Source organism: Alosa alosa, chromosome 22, assembly GCF_017589495.1.
Source record: "Alosa alosa isolate M-15738 ecotype Scorff River chromosome 22, AALO_Geno_1.1, whole genome shotgun sequence".
NCBI classification, from domain to species: domain Eukaryota; kingdom Metazoa; phylum Chordata; class Actinopteri; order Clupeiformes; family Clupeidae; genus Alosa; species Alosa alosa.
This window is the reverse complement of record NC_063210.1, coordinates 19,287,785-19,305,508: the sequence shown is the minus strand read 5'-3', so window position 1 is coordinate 19,305,508 and position 17,724 is coordinate 19,287,785. Positions and strand designations below refer to the sequence as shown.

General features: G+C 41.6%; 2 protein-coding genes across 2 annotated transcripts in view; one reads left to right on the top strand and one right to left on the bottom strand.

Moving 5' to 3' along the window:
* Positions 1-2,625: 2,625 nt before the first annotated feature.
* On the bottom strand, positions 2,626-11,495 carry ccr10 (chemokine (C-C motif) receptor 10). The gene is made up of 3 exons (XM_048232460.1): positions 11,445-11,495; positions 4,465-4,524; positions 2,626-4,177 (listed from the first exon to the last, which is right to left on the bottom strand). The coding sequence occupies exons 2-3, from the start codon at positions 4,511-4,513 to the stop codon at positions 2,994-2,996; spliced, it is 1,233 nt and encodes a 410-aa protein (XP_048088417.1). The 5' UTR covers positions 4,514-4,524; positions 11,445-11,495; the 3' UTR covers positions 2,626-2,993.
* The window catches only part of LOC125287054 (receptor activity-modifying protein 3-like), a 20,072-nt gene continuing 11,381 nt past the window's right edge, over positions 9,034-17,724 (top strand). Inside the window, exons 1-2 of the mRNA XM_048232463.1 lie at positions 9,034-9,204; positions 9,743-9,886. The gene's annotated coding sequence lies outside the window, so the exon portion shown is untranslated. The remainder of the gene's footprint in view (positions 9,205-9,742; positions 9,887-17,724) is intronic.

The window sequence follows — 17,724 nt, the reverse complement described above, 5'->3', positions numbered from 1 at the left end:
TACCCGGTAAGTTTTGAGTGCAGCACGGTAAGTACATGCATAATATAGTGGCTTTATGCTAATGGTCTAGTCAGATTCAATGATTTATGCTAGGTTGGAGCTAAAACTGTAGCCAGACTAGGAGAACGGCTGGATGAACTGGAGAAAGGTAAAAATGAATTGTTTAACTCAAGGGGAGGTGGAAAATGAGTGTAATTCCTCAAATGGTGGAATATTCCTTCAACTTTCATTGTACCTCCCTGAGTCATTCTGATACAGTATCTCACAAACCCCACCAAGCATGAGGGGCAACCAACAGTGAGAGGGGACTCAAAACACACACACACACACACACACACACAGTGACCAACACACATGCTTGTGATGCAGCTACCTTTTATCACCACTAGATGGTGTAATAACATAGCCTGCCATTTAGTTCACTGATAAAATGTACTTAGACAGCAGACAAAGGGTTGCCACCCCAGCACATCATTCACAAAAGGTTCTAACACAGCAAATAAGACAACAGGGAAGAAATGTCGATAACAAGGAGGAAATATGCAGTTGCTATAGTAACTTGATGGCAGGGTTCAGAGCATCAGGCAGAGTTGACTATGCTGCTTCACCACAGTAGCATACAGTTGTTACAGAATACTGTTGTGTTGTTGTTGTTGTTGTTGTTGTTTATGGTGGTGGTGGTTGTAGTGGTGATGTTTTCCAATCGTTAAGACATACATATACAATATTGTTGTCCACTATATCTCCTCTTAAAGGCGCAGTTAGGGGTTTGGCAGGAAGTTGTTTGTGTTTATTTGTTTGTGTTTATGTTTATATTTCAATTTATTAGCAGACGCTTTTATGCTAATAAAAACCTCCATTATATTTTAATCAAGGACTAAACAAAACACGCCATAGAGGTAGCTCACCCCTAATTCAGTATTACCAGAGAAATTCCATGAAGGGTTTTGTTTTTGTTTGGGGGACAGGCTGCCCCCACTTTATTTGTTTCCAGTTTTCAGTGCCTGGGCTGCCTACAGAGACTGTGTTTTTTACAGTGTACTCACGGAATGGCCAGCTAGTGGTCGTGAGGAGATGATTGCTGAGTGTAACAAAAAAATTGTATGGGCTTGAAATTGCGTAAAATCGTATAATGCACCTTTAAGTAAATCGGAAAAAGACAAAGAGGCAAAGTCAGATAGACAGGAGTTTATTTAAGAATACAATAATAATTTTGAACACATTGTGAACAGAAGTAGGGAGCACAGGCAAAACAGGCTGGTGTCTCAAGTAGGCGGTTCAGTGGTTAACCTGGGTACGTTAACTGACAGTAGCTGCTAAACCTCCTAAAAGCAGAGCCCTTTAGCCTTGTTTTGTTGTCTGAATGAAGTCATACGGCTCCTCTATTAGCAACTTTATCACTCCCTCCGGTTTGTCACTAACGGGGGCTATACCGACCGCACGTAACTGAAGCGTTCTGTTCGCGACGCGTAAAAACAATTTTAGAAGTCTGGTCTGTTTTTTTTTTCGAACATACCTGCTGCAATCACATCTGATGTAGCTAGTTCCATTGATTATAGTGGAAGCTAATTGTTGCAGCAGACGGCAAAAGCATCAAGAACAGAACGCTTCAGTTACATGTACGTGCCCGATGTAGCCCCTTAAACCACATACTTGTCATACCCCCCAAAAGACATCAATCATTTAGTTTTACCAACAAAGGGTCAGTGTTCTGTTTAAGAATCTTTGCTGTAATTCTGATCTAAGTTATGATGTTCAGACAAATGGTGATGACTATAACTTAGAGAATATGTAATGCTGTAATGATATAATGATGTAATGCTGGTCATAGTTACAGTAATACTGGTGATATGCACTTCTCAGACTGCTTCATTTGATCAAAAACATCAAAATAAATAACATATTTCTTTGTCTCCTCCAAACAGTTAGATAAATGATGATTTTGTCTTCATGTAATGCTTCCATGTGTGTATGTATTGTCCAATATTTGTGTTCGGTGTACTATTGGTGTGGTTATTTTCATATGCTGTTGAAATAAAGTAAAAAAAAATGTGTTATACTGTACAATCACAAACGTATCTATATGTTTGCACATTGTATCAAATAATGATACGATGAGTATTTTACAGTTGCTTCAAACGCAACTTAGTCAATCATAATTAAAGTCGCACTATCCGTTTTGAAAGTTATAAAATATTCACATGGGGATGACTGTTACATAGAAAATGTGCTTGAGAATTTGCTGTTCTGGTCGCAGTTCTGCTTTCATATAATGCAAGAAGCTGAAGATATGTAAAGTATGTATGATAATGCAAAAGATAGAACTTACAGTAATGTAATAAAAGATAATGTATATAACCTGGCTGCAATACAATATGTAATATGGTAATGTGCATTATATCTAATGAAAGCAATGCCCAGCGTCTCTCTCTCTCTTAAAGCTGCAGTTGGCAAGATTTTTTTGATCATATTCACTGAAATCGACACTATGCTCCGACAGAACAACATAAATCAGCCGGATTTTAAAAAAAAACAGCACTTCTACCTCCACCTAGAGCCTGTTATTTGTTTTGCAAAAATCCACAGCTCCCCGTTCTTCTGGTCCAATCAGAGCAGGGGTGTGTGAGATCTGACTGTCAATTACAGTCTGGTGCGGTCTGGTGCGCACTGACGAGCACAAACTCAATGAAAGGGTGCTCGGTGATAGTGGGGGAGGGGCATGAGAGTCCCCTCAATCTGTCAGACTTGCCAACTGCAGCTTTAAGTCCAGTGATGTGAGCATGTGGTCAGAGGCCCTGCATGTGGAACAGTGGGCAGCTGAATGAAACACAAGCGTCTGGAAAGGAATGTGTGAGCTGTGTGTGCTCTGAGAGGAACTTACAATTTTTGAATGATATTTTTCACAGGGGTAGCCCATGTTCGGGAGAGGTGAATGGTGAGTGAGGCACTTATGCGTGGGTCAGTTCTGAGAAGATAATATGGACTTAACACAGTCAGGTGTGAGTAGAAGAAAGGCTTGGATACACAAACACTTTGCCCACGTCAGTTTCTGCAATGTCTGGCGGCGTCAGGAGGGGTGTGGGCGACTTCGGTGACAGCAGTGTGGTGGTGGGGGGCGCCGAGGACCGCGAGATCGAGCTGCCGCTGTCGGGGTCGAGGGACAGCCGCGAGGCGGAGAGGCAGAGGCAGCCAGCCTCGTGCAGCAGCCTCAGCACGTCGTTGCGGAAGCGCACGCCGACCAGAGCGTAGAGCACGGGGTTGAGGCAGCAGCGCGTGTAGGCCAGACTGCAGGTGGCGCTCTCCCACAGCAGGAAGCTGCAGGAGCGCCAGGCGTCCATCAGCTTCAGGCCCAGCACCAGCGTGTAGGGCAGCTGGAAGAGCAGGAAGAGGAACACCAGCGCCACCATCAGGCGGAGTGTCCGCTGCCGCCGCCAGCAATGCCCGCGCGCCGTGCGCCGACCTTGCGCCAGGACGCAGCCGATGGCCGTGTAGCAGGTGGCCATGACGGCGAAGGGCACGCAGAAGCCGGCAATCATGGAGCCGGTCAGGGCCAGCTTGACCTGTGAGCTGGCGCTATCCACCCACACGTTCAGGCCGCACATGCCGTTACTGTTCTCCACCTCGGAGAACAGGAAGTCAGGGGCGCTCAGGGCGATAGCGGTTATTGCCACGGTCAGGCATGCGATGACAGCTTGGACCATCACCCGACGACGGCAGCATCCACCACCGGTCTTCCTCCGACGCGTTGCCCCCGAGCGGAGCACCACCACGCTGTAGCGCTCGGCGCTAATGCAGGCTAGCAGCAGCAGGCCGCTGTAGGTATTCACTGACCGCAGTCCCCTGTTCACCTTGCAGAGGGCGCTGCTGAAGGGCCACTCGCCACGCAGCGCTTCCCCCGCCTGCAGGGGCAACGTGAGCAGCAGCTGCAGGTCCGACAGCGCCAGGTGGAGGAGGAAAGCATCCGTCAGGCTGCGCAGACGGGCGCGCCAGTAGCGGGCGAAGGTGGCCACGACCAGAGAGTTGCCCGGCACACCCACCAGAAAGACCAGGATGTAGAACGCCGTCTGACAGCCCGACAGGATCTGCGACTCGTCATCCTCTTCAAAGCATGGAGTTACCAGATCCTCTTCGCCAGCAGAGGTGGCATAGTATGACAAGTAGTCGTCATCATAGTAGTCTGAAATCCACATATAAATAAATGTCATGTGAATGAATACAGTCTAAGAGCAATGTCTGCCATTGTCAAACTCACACTTAAATGAAATTCATTATTTTGAATTTAAGTATGATGGAAGTTAATTTTACATGTTTTATGTTTCTATATTTTACTTTTATAATGCAACCATCTACATTTCTGTATGATATTGCTGTACTACATGTCTTAAAATGGGATCGCAAAAATGCAAAAATTCACTATAAACACATTACAAATGGTTGACTACTCTGACACAATCGTACTCTCACCGCTGGTGATGGGAAGGTCGTAGGAATCAGTAACATTATCTGCGGCCATTTTGCGATCGTCTGTAGGGTAAAGATGAAAGAGAAAAGTAAGAGACAATGAGAACAGACAATGTGCATATATATATATATATATATATATATACAGACAATATTATAACAAATACTATAATACACCGAACTACAACAACAACAACAACAACAACAACAACAACGACAGCAAGTGTTTATAGCAGAGAAAAGACAAATAGGATTTAATTTGCATGAAGATGGGATGGGGGAGGAGTATTTGTAAAGATAGGCCTACTTTAAAAAAAAACAGGCAATATGTAAATAGGCCTACTATACACTATAAAACAACATTCATTAAATGTGTAAATAAAAACAGGGGAATATATGAATATCTATGGCTTGGTACCTATTACTGGACAACTTTGTATGGGTGTGGTTGCATGTGAGATGACTACTCTTTTTCGTTTTGGCTTTGGCATGCTAAGCTCTGTAGCGCCCCCCAGAGGACTGTTGTGTCAGTACATGATAGCAGTCTGAAAGTTATGTCCCCAAGGTGTTGCAAGAATTGAATAGCCTGGGGTTTCCCATGCTGCCTTACGTGCACAATTTTATTCACACTGCTAGACAGCCTGGATTCCATGGACTTTGTTTTCACCTCAACAAAGGAACCAATCACAGAACAGGGACAGCAAGACGATGACGACACACCGAAGCGGTTATGAGCTACGTACAGACGCATTTGATAGACATTCGTAGTGCCCAATAAACGGCTCTGGGCATTCGTAAACCACATTTCAAATACGAGAAAATGAATGTGTAGTTCCCAGACTCCATCTCAATGAGATGAGCTTTGGCGTTAGCCAGGCTAAGAATTGAATTGATCAGTGGAAGATCCCCTACAGATCTAAACCTGTAGGCTCGGTGTGTATGTTAGTGTGTGTGTGTTTGTGTGTGTGTGTGTGTGTGTGTGTGTGTGTGTGTGTGTGTGTGTGTGTGTGTGTGTGTCCGTCTGTCCGTATGTGTGTCTGTGCATGTGTGTCTGTAAGTGTGGGACTGTAAGTCTGTGTGTGTGTGTCTGTGTGTGTGTGTGTGTGTGTGTGTGTGTGTGTGTGTGTGTGTGTGTGTGTGTGTGTGTGTGTGTGTCTGCACGTGTGTGTGTGTGCATGTGTGTGTGTGTGTGTGTGAGAGAGAGAGAGTCTGTGTGTGTGTGTGTGTGTGTGTGTGCGTGTGTGTGTGTGTGTGTGTGTGTTGGAAGTCTGATGTAAAAAGCAAATGGAAATGGTCAGTACAGAATACATCTTGGTAACTGCTGCTCTTTATCATTGGGTCACATTTTACGCTCACAATGTGCCTCACTGTACACTCTGCTCAGTAAGACAGTTGAAATCCACTGGACAAGAAAACAGCTTGTTTCACCGTATCAACACTCATTTTATTGTCATGCAGCCTGCTTTGATTACTTGTATTTGACTAGCAGTTGTTTTTAACAAAACACGTTCAGCTAAGAAGTAGACCTACAGTCAGAGCACTGACCAGAACATACATGTACAGCCAGAGGAGTGCTGGTCCACACTAGGCCTATAGCTGGGTGAAGGGACATCTGTGTGTGTGTGTGTGTGTGTGTGTGTGTGTGTGTGTGTGTGTGTGTGTGTGTGTGTGTGTGTGTGTGTGTGTGTGTGTCTATTTAGTCTCAAACTGAAATCTTGTATAGCGTTTGTTATACATGAATATGTAACTAACATCAAGACCTAATTTATCTTTATTTTAGCTCTGGTTTGTCTCATTTGTCATGTGTTACCATCCCAGTACAGTGCAAAATGCACATAATAGCAGATGGATTTAATGCAAGTATGACCTCTGCCCTATACAGTATGCTCTTTTGTTCTTTGGTGCTATGGGGCATTCAGACTCCTGGCAGCGCATGTTGTACCATGAAGGACAGCCTCTGTGGATTCTGGGTAAAACAGGCAGCTTGTTTGTGACTGTCATCAGCTAACTGTGTTGTTGTTATATCCTGTGTGTGTGTGTGTGTGTGTGCGTGTGTGTGTATTATTACTTCATCTGAGGTTAGTCACTAAACCACCATGTAATCTACTTCCAAAAAAAACCCAGGTCTGATAAGAACAGGGGCCACACGCCCCTAAGTCAGCTGTTCGCTCCACTTTGCCACCACAGCAGGAACCAGAGTGAGTTAGTAGGCTACACACAAAAGTGATGTGTTAAAAATGACACATCTGCTGAGTGTGCTCAGGTAGGGACAACACATTTTGTGTAAATTTCAACACAGCAATTGTGTGGCTGGCTGGGTGAAAGACAGATTTCAGCTATCTCAAAAATACAAACAATTGTGTAGCCTACCTGCAAAAAAATTGCTTTTTTTTTCTTTATTTGTCTGCTTGTTGTTTTTCTTTTGTTTTTTAAGATAGCTGAAATCTTTTACATTTACATTTACATCTGTCTTTCACCTTTCACCCAGCCACACAAGTGCTGTTTTGAAATTTACACAAAATTGTGTTGTCCCTGAGATAACAAGCAATGTGTAATTCTAACACATCACTTTTTAGAGTGAAGGCATTTGGTTCTGGCTGATGGCGTCACTCTAGCAGTAGACTACAGACAACATATAGACAATATACAATAACACATATAGGCTGCACCATATAGCCTACTTGCCTACTGATAAGGTCCTAGTTCATTGTCTGCTTTCTGCTTGTGGACAGTGAAAGTGTTATTGTGCTATTGTGTCTGTCGCCCATGTCCTATATGCCTAGGCCTATTTCTTACAGGTATTAGGTTACTACATGTATTCATTTAGCAGACGCTTTTAGCCATACTCTGTTTTAGTGTTTCTAAGACTGTGACATGAATTGTTTGTTTTGATGTCTTAATGAGTCTTTCGTAGGCTTGGCTTCATCATTTTGATGAACGATCGTTGTCTGTAGGCATGGACGGATTATGAACTTTCGGGCCCCTGGGCCCAGATGTATTAAGGGCACCCCACTAATTGTCACATATATGGGAGGGGGGGGTTGGGGGTCCTCCCCCAGAACATTTTTAATTTGTTTGATGTGATTTCCTGTATTCTGGTGCATTTTGGGGATGGCCAATACTTTAATTCAATCAGATTCATAGCCTACATCCTGATTTGTTGATATTGAGGCAGTGATTCCATGCAAAGGCTTGGACTTCAGGGCCCCCTGACCCCTTGGGCCCCTGGGCCTGGGCAGTAATCCATCCCTGTCTGTAGGCTATGTATTTTCAGCTAGGCCTAACTCATCATTTCTCACTCTTTTTACACAACTTGTCATTGCTATGTAAATGTAAATACTATCTATGCCTATCTGTGTGTAATGTCTATTGTATTTATATTTCAATAAAGCTTCATTAGGAAAAAAACGACTGATACAAACGAATGTTGCCTATGAGTCAAACCAGGGGCGTAGATTTGCGTGGGGACCGAAGGACGTGTCCACACCAATGTCAAATTACGACTGAAATGTCCCCACCAATATGCAGGTTGAAATAGGGGGGAAAAGCGCATTTCTTGTAATGTGCAGTAGCCTATAAGGGTAAATCGCGCTGATTTGAAGTTACCTAGGCCCCTATAATAACTACCAGTGAGCCGCAGTCTCCTGCGCAGCATGCAGCGCTTCAGCTTTACTTCACTACAAGCATGAAGTGCGTCCAAATTCACCCATTCTTCTCTGTTGAACTCCTCGAGAAGTAGGCTACTCATCACACATGTGTCACATGAAAGAGCCTTTTCTCAGCTTTTAAACGGTGCTAGCTAGCCACTGTTTGCTGTGATAAACAGTTCGCGAGAAAAATAACTTCAAGAGATTTAATAATTATTCTCTGCGCCCATCTCCACATCCATTCGTCTCGGTGGAATATCTACACACTCTTCACGCAACACATGACAAACCATATATCAGAATAAACAGCAGACCTTACCGAACACAAAGGTACGTAGCCTATAGTTCCCGTGTTTCCGTGTATAGTTAGCTCTTCCAGAGTAGGCTAATCCAATAAATTATAGCAAAATTCAACATGGTCTTTCGGCTGCATTTCTTAAAACTGAGCTGTGCTTACATCGCCTAGATATCTGTAAATATTAGAATCAGAGAATATACAGGCAGCTCACGGTTAAGAGTTTGTCAATGTAGCCTTAATGATTTATTTTGTAGCCTTAATGATTTCTTTTCACAAAATGCATGTATTTAAGGTTCTTAAAACTGAGCTGTGCTTAAATGGGCATGATTTCATAACAGACCAAATAGAAAATAAATGTTAATAGCCTTCATATCTGTAGCCTACATATTTTTATGGGGGGGTGGGTAGTGTCCCCACCAAAGCTCAGACCAAACCTACGCCCTTGAGTCAAACTTTCAGTTACAACATAAAATAACCCATCACAGGTTTGATTTCCAAGGTGTGACATCGTTTGTCACGAAATTTATTCCAGATTTAACACATTTGGCTTGGTTCAAAGACGGAAAGAAAATCATATCGAGATTTCATTGCGTGCCACCCAGTGAGGCCGTTGGCACGCGAAAACTCGTGGGTTGAATCGAAAGTCAAGAAATCAGTCACTGTCGCGTGTCAGATAAGGAAGGACCACCGTACCTTCTCACTTCATTTAGTCAGTAGATACGAATTGGCAGGTAGAGTGGACTATAATGTTGAAGACCATGGTCGCAGTAAAATGAGAGGTTCGATGGAGCCGATAAGGTAAGTGTGCGTTTTACACCCAGACCTAGACTACATGCGGAAGCGACTGAATTGTTGCGCTCAGTCAGACTAGTAATATTGAGCCAAAGTGGCCGATAAGTCCTCGCCCCAAAACACGACATCATCTTTGACAGAAAATGCCAACACAACACATACCTTTCAATCGTAATCCGATTAGATAACTAGGGTACTGAAATCTATTAGGTGTTGATGTCGCCGGTTTAGGTTAGACTATAAGAAAGACATGAAGTTTTCAACTTTACTAACACCATTGCCTGCAACTTTGCTATTTTGGAATTACATTAAAAAACCAAAGACAATTTCCTCTGATTCCCATGTCAAAAGATACATATAATTAGGGTACTATTTTGCCTTGATTTGTAAGCTATTGCCAACAAGTCCACCTAATGGAATAACAAAAATGCATTCCTGATATTTGCCCTTCGGCTTTTGTAAGTAAGGACTATCACGAATACATTTTTACGACGTATGGGATTATTGCTCATGTGATTTCTTTCTTTTTTAAACCACCCGTCAGAATGTTTCGAGATGGCCCAAGCACATACACAACACAAGGTGGACAACATGCCAGACCAGACGCGAGAGGGCAGCATCATTCTGCAGCAGTGTTTCTCAAAGTGTGGTATCCGAGAGGTCCGCGAGCAGATTTGGTAAAATACCGGTATGTTTTATATTCGTGTTTCTTAAACTGCCTATGCGCGACTCAAACACAAAGTTAGCTCTCGCATAGATGAGTTTTTTTTTTTTCATGATTGAATCAACTCCTAATTCCACACACAGTATTATTGTAATGGTCTGTTTAAATATCCTGACAGACCTCAACAAGCCGACAGTTTTGAGGTGAAATGTAGGCCTATATATTTATTATATATTTTTGAATATCTCATTTATTAGAACTGACTGCAGCTATTTTACATTCATTGAATTTGGGTGATGGTCAAAGCAATCTGCTGTGATGTAGGCTGTGGTTCTAGCCTATTATATTAAGGTGGGTTGATAGAAATATTGGGTAGGCAACATAGCAAAGTGGTGAAATTGGATTAAAATTGACACAAGCAGGTTGAGATGGGACTATATGTTTCAGAGCTCGACAACAGTGAGGATGAATTTACAGAAGGTTTCAAAGTGCAGCATGTGCTTTTAAAGCTTGGAGTAGCAGTTGGCAGTTGGTGCACATCACTAAGTTAAATATTTGGACATGAGTTAATTAGTCTAATTATATGGACTTTTTTGGATTTTGTTATTTTTCATTGCATTCAACCAAGGCTACACAGAAAACTATGCAAACTATTTTCCAAATAAAACTTAGTATAGTTTGCCGTTATTTACAACTGCTTACACACAATTTCCGTTTCACAATTATTTTTTTTTTTTCAAAACTGCACACAAATCCCATAACACTGTCTCAGAGCAAAATTTGTCTGGCCAAAATGTATCTGGGCAAAGCTACTGTATGTACTAGCTGGCAACATCTACATCCAAGCTGGGTTTGAGGTTGCACGCTCCACAGATGCCCAACTAAAAAACCTGTCTATGGGCTGACCCCTCAAAAATAAATATATATATATATATATATATATTTGGGTTGGCAAGACAATGTTTGGGTAGCCCACCCATGCCCTACAGTAGAGTGGGCCCTGCAGCTTAGTACATGTAGGTTATATGCTCTGTTTGTTCATTTGTTTACTCAATCATGCTATCAACATGTAATGACCTGACAAAAACGTATTTATAAGTCCGATTATAATGAATATTTAAAAAAAACCAAGCTTCATGAAACAATGCAGTTCTTTTCCGGTTTGACTCAGATGTATCTGCGTAGGCCTATCTTTATCTCTTACTAACAAATGTTTTACTAAGTTGATACAGTAGCAAACAGCATTTTAAACCTGATCTTTAATTTTGTTTGTGACATTCAACACAATAATAATTTTAACATCAATGCCGTATTTTGCAGTAGCCTAAGCCTGTATTATTCGTATGGCCTATTATTTTAACAGAGAATCGTTATGCGTATTCATCCATCAGTCATCCTTGAGGTCTGATTCAAAAGACCTGAAATGTTTCTCACACCTGAATTAAAAGTTGACAAACATACCTCACTTTGAAAACAGTTTCCATTTTTCCCAAGGTGGCAATTATTTGTAGTGAATTAATGCATGTATATATGTCAATTGATTACAGAAATACACCTGATATTATAAAATACGTCCACTTACTGTACTGCAGCTTTGAGAGGGGGACAAAGGCAGGTACAAACTAACCTCTGCAGTTATGTGCAGAGTAAGACAGACCTCAGGGAGCCTTTGAAGCCTCTCTCTCTCTCTCTCTCTCTCTCTCTCTCCGAGTGTTTACCTGACCTTTGTAACTCTCGGCGTGTCTCTCACCAAAGCCACACCGCTTTCTGTTATTTTCCGGCACATTCTAGGAGTGCAAACAACAACTAATGCGGTTTTCTGTGCATCTCCAAGATCATGGGTTCAGTTCCCATGGAGTTTGATCACATATCTGATCTCATACCTGCTGCATTTATACCTGATCACATACCTGCTGCATTTATACCTGATCACATACCTGCTGCATTTATACCTGATCACATACCTGCTGCATTTATACCTGATCACATACGTGCTGCATTTATACCTGATCACATACCTGCTGCATTTATACCTGATCACATAGTACCTATTGCATTTATACCTGATCACATACGTGCTGCATTTATACCTGATCACATATCTGCTGCATTTATACCTGATCACATAGTACCTACTGCATTTATACCTGATCACATAGTACCTACTGCATTTATACCTGAGCACATACAGTACCTACTGCATTTATACCTGCTGCATTTATACCTACTGCATTTATACCTGAGAAGATACCTACTGCATTTATACATGAGAAGATACCTACTGCATTTATACATGAGAAGATACCTACTACATTTATAAATGAGCACATGCCTACTGCATTTATACCTGAGCACATACCTACTGTATTTATACCTGAGAAGATACCTAATGCATGCCTGAGAAGATACCTACTGCATTTATGCCTGAGAAGATACCTACTGTATTTATACCTGAGCACATGCCTGCTGCATTTATACCTGAGCACATGCCTGCTGCATTTATAGCTGATAACATACCTTTTGCATTTAGACCTGATCATCTACCTGCTGTGTTTAAACCTGCATGTGTTCACCTGTTAGTACTTTTACATGGAAGGATCTGATGGCATAATAATACACCCTTGCAAATATAATGTGTTACTTGTTTTATAGGTAGTTGCGAACTGAAGAATATGGTAGTTGCGGACAGTTGTTGGGGTTGTGACCATAACTTCATGGGTATATTTGGTTAACAAGAAAATTAAGCAAAGTAAGATCCCTGATTGATTTGCCAAGACATCAGCTGCTCCAGCCTCAGATTTTGCGCAGATCTTAAATTGGGTTAAATATACATTCACTCTACTGCTCAGTGTTGCATTGGTGTTATTCAGGCTGTGTCACTTTGTAGTATTGACAGTTCAACAGCTACTTTCGTCTCAGTGTGTTTCCTTGGATCAAGTTTTTTTTTCCAGAGTGCTAATTTGGTCTTAAAGTAAACTGGTTGGTGTGTGTTTTTCCACCAGTAGTTTGCTTTGTTACAGTTGATTCCACTTTTACAAAGCCTGCTTGTTGTCAGTTCAATCATCAGTCGTTTATTGATATGGGATGCTTATTCATTTATTTTACCAGATCTACTTCATAGGACCCCCAATATACAGAATTACTCGACCTCTGCCGGCCAATCAGAAAATAGTATGTCTCTTGGGGATATGTTTTCAAAAATATGCCTTGTAGTTTCTTTTAAAAGTTGGTATACCATAATTATTGTGAGTGTATTTTTGTATTTTCAAATGACTAATTACTTGTATTTTAATGAAATACATCTTTCACATCAGTATTTTGTATTTTATTTTGTTATATTTTATGAGCCAGTATTTGTAGTTTGTAACAAAATAGTTTTTGATGTATTTGTGCCCACCTCTGTCTGTAGGCAGCACAGGCTCCAAAAACTGTAAACAAACAAAATGTTGGGCAGCCTGTCCCCCAAACAAAAATGAAACACTGTGTGGAGTTTCTTTGGGATTACTGAATGGAAGGGTGATCTACCTCTCTGATGTGTTTTGTTTGGTCCTTAATTTAAATATAATACAGTATACACTATTTTGGACAAAAGCTTCTGCTAAGAAATTTAAATATAAACATAAACAAATGTAACATCATGTGCAATCGCTGACTGCACCTTTAATAGAGAAAAAAGGTAAACAGGTATAAAAAATAGTCTTTCTGAAGAACCATTTCCAATCTGAAGAAACTCTCACTTGATGTAAAGGTTCAACACAAAGTCATGGTTCTTTATGGAGCCATTAGTAATTTAAAGTCATTTAAGCACCCAGATTGTTTAGAGTATATATGAAGAGTTCAGATACCCTGGAAATCCAGAGTTCTCGCGAGAGCACAATGGAATTGTCTCTGCGAGACACTCTGGCAAAGAGCAACGATGCACGTTACTTTTACCCCAACATTCCGGGGAACCAGCTAAACTGATGAAGACAGCGCTGCAACGTTGGAGGACAGTACACATTGGTCGTAGTGTTATTCAATTGCATCAAAGTCTGAAATCATTCAGCGTAAACATGGTCTAGTGTTATCCAATTGCGTGCAGTGAGATTTTTAAATGTATGCTTGCCGCCCCTGGAGTTGGGCCATTACATCGCTCTTTGCCAGACCCTTAATCTTCCTAGATTATCAGGGTCTGGATTTTCCAGGCTAGAGTTCTTAGAGTGCAAAACCCTCTAAATCTGTCTGACCACTTTTATTTTAAATGAGCATCATTTTATCAGGATCCTATAGGTTTTTGCCTACAAATCGATATTTCAGATCAGGAAAGGAGTGGTATTTAGCTATAGCCTGACGTAGCCTGCTCCATTGGGATGTGATTATGGGGCGTGTGTGCATGGGAGCTCACGGACATGCCCCCACAGTGTAGCGCTGTAGCTGCCTGGCTGCGTTAGCTGCTGGCTGTAGCAACTCCAGCTAAAATTTATTGTTTTCGTTTCTTTTCATACCGACAGTACTCGCTCTCCTCTAACCCTATTGGTCATTGGGTCATCACAGACATTGTGACTGTCCTCCATTCTTTCTTCTGCAGTCATTTGGGACCTGCCAAATTTCATCACTGATCTTTTTTTTTTTAATTTTGGGGGGGTTGCATTTTGGCCTTTATTGTAACAGGACAGTTTGAGATTGACAGGAATAGGAGAGAGAGATGGGGTGGGATCGGGAAATGACCCAGGCGGGACTTAAACACGGGGCCCTGTGGGCTCATGGGCCCAAATGTGGTAGGGGCACTGGTGCCAGTTGCACCACAGGACCCGCCATTCTTCCATTGACGATTGATGTTGACGTTGTGCTTACTTTTCCTCTCAATCTGTATTCAAATATGCACAAATAGACGTTTTGAAAGCTCAAGCAAATTTCCTACTAAACCTGTTACTTTAGTGTCGTCGCTATTTAGGGTCAAGTTCAAGCTGTGCTATGTAAAGTGCCTTGATACACTGATACAGTATGTTACTACACTTAAAGGAATGTCTACTCCGTTGTATTTTAGCAGGCGTGCTACTTTCATTTCTCATTGCTGACCACATACCATTCGCTAGATTGCTAACTGGCCAACTTCTAGTTCTGAAATGAGTCACAGGTGTCCGTTGAGGTCTTGACTAGATAGGTCTTTTTTTTTCTTGTATAGGGCGCTACAGATGGGAAAAAAGATGCATGTTTTTTCTGTAGACGTCTTTTATTTGCTTTGCAAATAACTATACAACATACAACGTGATGATTGGCACTGATCAAAGATAAACAGGCTGCTGGCTCATGAATTTCATTAACCACATGGCATGTAAAAACTGTTCTGACATTGTCAAAATAAGTTTGTTTATCTCTCCTTCACTTCAATACTACTCTAAAATGAGGATAGCCCTTTATTGAAACATACCATGAAAAATAAAAATAAAAAAACAATGTATGTAAAGATAAGTGAACTGTTGAATATAGCCAAATAATTCAATATAATCAGCTTATCAATGCCTATTTCTACCTTAGTCAGCATGGGAATGTTAACGTGCCATTTAGAACACCCCCCCCCCCTTTAAAGAACGGGATTCTCAGGCTCACAGGTCGTATCCACCTTGTGTGCGGGTGATGACAAGGCTCGCTGAGTTCAAGGCTGGTGCAGAGAGGTGGTACACGGGGTGCAGGAGGACAGGGAGAGGTCACATGCGGGAGCGGTCACATTCTCTAACTCTGCGTAGCGCGTAGCCACACTCTTGAGCAGGCACCCAGGTCACCCCTGGGCGTGGAGACCCTGACCCTGAAACCACACCGGCATGGCCCTGGCATAACCTTGTAGCAGCAGCTGCAAGCATGTGCAAGGTCAGGGCCAGGGAAAGGTTGTTGATTGTTTGTTCATTTGTCATGTCAGTTATGTATTTGGTTAGTTTGAGTGTGTGTGTGTGTGCGTGTGACTGTGTGTGTGTGTGTGTGTGTGTGTGTGTGGGTGGGTGGGTGTGAGGGTGAGAGAGAGAGAGAGTTTGTGTTTGTGTGTGTTTGATTGTGTTTTTGTGTCTATGTTCTTATTCGTTAATTTGTTTGTCTCTCCCTCGCTCTCCCTCTCTCTCTCTCTCTCTCTCTGTGTGTGTGTAAGTGTGTGCCTGTTGTCCTAATCTTGGCACTTATCATTTGAGAGACTGTATCTAATTATCATTGGCTTAATAGTTACACCTTTCAGAGCCATGAACATGTGGCGCAATGTAGTTCAGTGTTCACTGTTATTACTCTTTTTACCGTTCTTGTGAGGGAGCTTTTCTGTCCCGTCGGTTTGGATGGACTGTGTGTGATTTGCGATTGGGTAATTGTGTGAGTTCATATTGCGATTGCAATTGCGATTGAGATCATTGTGCAGCCCTAGTATGTGTTTTGTTTAGCGCAGACCTTCGTGATGTGTCAGTGGTATGGCAATGAGTGCAGTTGTGGTCCTTGTCACACATATCAAAAGCTTCATCTCACGGTACTCAGGTTGAGCTTTTTTCATGGTTTGGTTCTGTGCTCACACATTTATTTACAGTATAGGTTATTTGGCTATTGGTTATTATGATATTTATTTGTTTTTTGTTTTGTTTTTTTGTCTTTGTATTTCCTTTTCTTTTTTGCATGCCAGTCTGTTTGTATGTTTTGCCTGGGAAGAAATGCATTGTTCTTTTTTATATTCATGAAAAAAAACGATAGATGATTTGGGTCAGACAACAACTTTCACTACAGATGTTAATTCAAAACAATATTTCATTTTAATAATAATAATGATAATAACAGTGATATTTAACTTTTTTGTCATAGACTGAATTGATGAGTTAACATGGATAGCACCAAAATAGCGACTGTTTGCACTGATGAACAGCTTGAAAACCAATGTACATCAGTGATGTTCAGTTATATCCTGCTGTCATACCATTAAGAGTTGTAAGCCCATGTGGCCTGTATTAACAAAGGATTTTATCTTACTGCTAAGAGTACTCCCTAAATCACACCAAACTGAAGAGTTTTACCTTAACACCTATTCACAAAGCTGCTGAGAACAAATTTTAGTAAGGAAAAACTGTCAACTCCTACGATTAGAAAATAATTAATCTCTATCGTCTACATAACTACTCAACCTGCACTTTGATATTTAATGCTTCTTTTTCACTTCTGGTTGGATGTCAACTGCATTTCATTGGCTCTGTACCTGTACTCTGCTAAATGACAATAAAGTCGAATCTAATCTAATTGAATCTAAGTATCCAAATCATTCAGAAAGAAATTATGTTGCCCAATCTCAATGGGAAAGTGTCGCTCAGCAAGATTCCCCAAAAAGTTGCCCGGTGTATCATCACCATTGCTATCTATGTGCAAAACTTGCCGGCAATTAGAGACACCTGTCTGATTTATTTCAGGCCTCCAATGATTTACCGCTGGGTTGTTGCCCCCACCAAGATGGCAGCGCTATCGGCGTACGTTCTGGAGCCCAAAGCGGTATCTACTGTAGGTTTCTATGTTTCTATCTATGGTTGAGGTCACATACTAGATGAAGGTAAAGGTTATTACACTGTTAATAGACCTCTGAAGTTCGCCTACAAAAAAGCTGCCATCTTTGAGATTCGGTATCTTGCGATTTTTCCTATAGGAAAATAACATGGGGATTTTGAATTATCGCACCTGTTAAACTCTCACGGTGACGAAGAAGTCTGAAATGCAGACATTTTGCTCAACACACTTTTGTCTTCTGCCTTCAAGTGGGTACTGTGATATTTAGTATGTTAAGACAGCAAACGTAAGTTTTTGCTATCCCAGAGCTAACTTGCAATGTAACTTGCCATAGTTAGCTTCAATTAACACCCGGATCTCCATATTTG

Excerpts from the sequence above, each read along its gene's own strand:
- ccr10 (XM_048232460.1), bottom strand. The coding sequence starts at position 4,513 with ATGGCCGCAGATAATGTTACTGATTCCTACGACCTTCCCATCACCAGC. Across the intron at positions 4,178-4,464 it reads CGACCTTCCCATCACCAGCG|ACTACTATGATGACGACTAC; the intron begins GTGAGAGTACGA and ends TGTGGATTTCAG.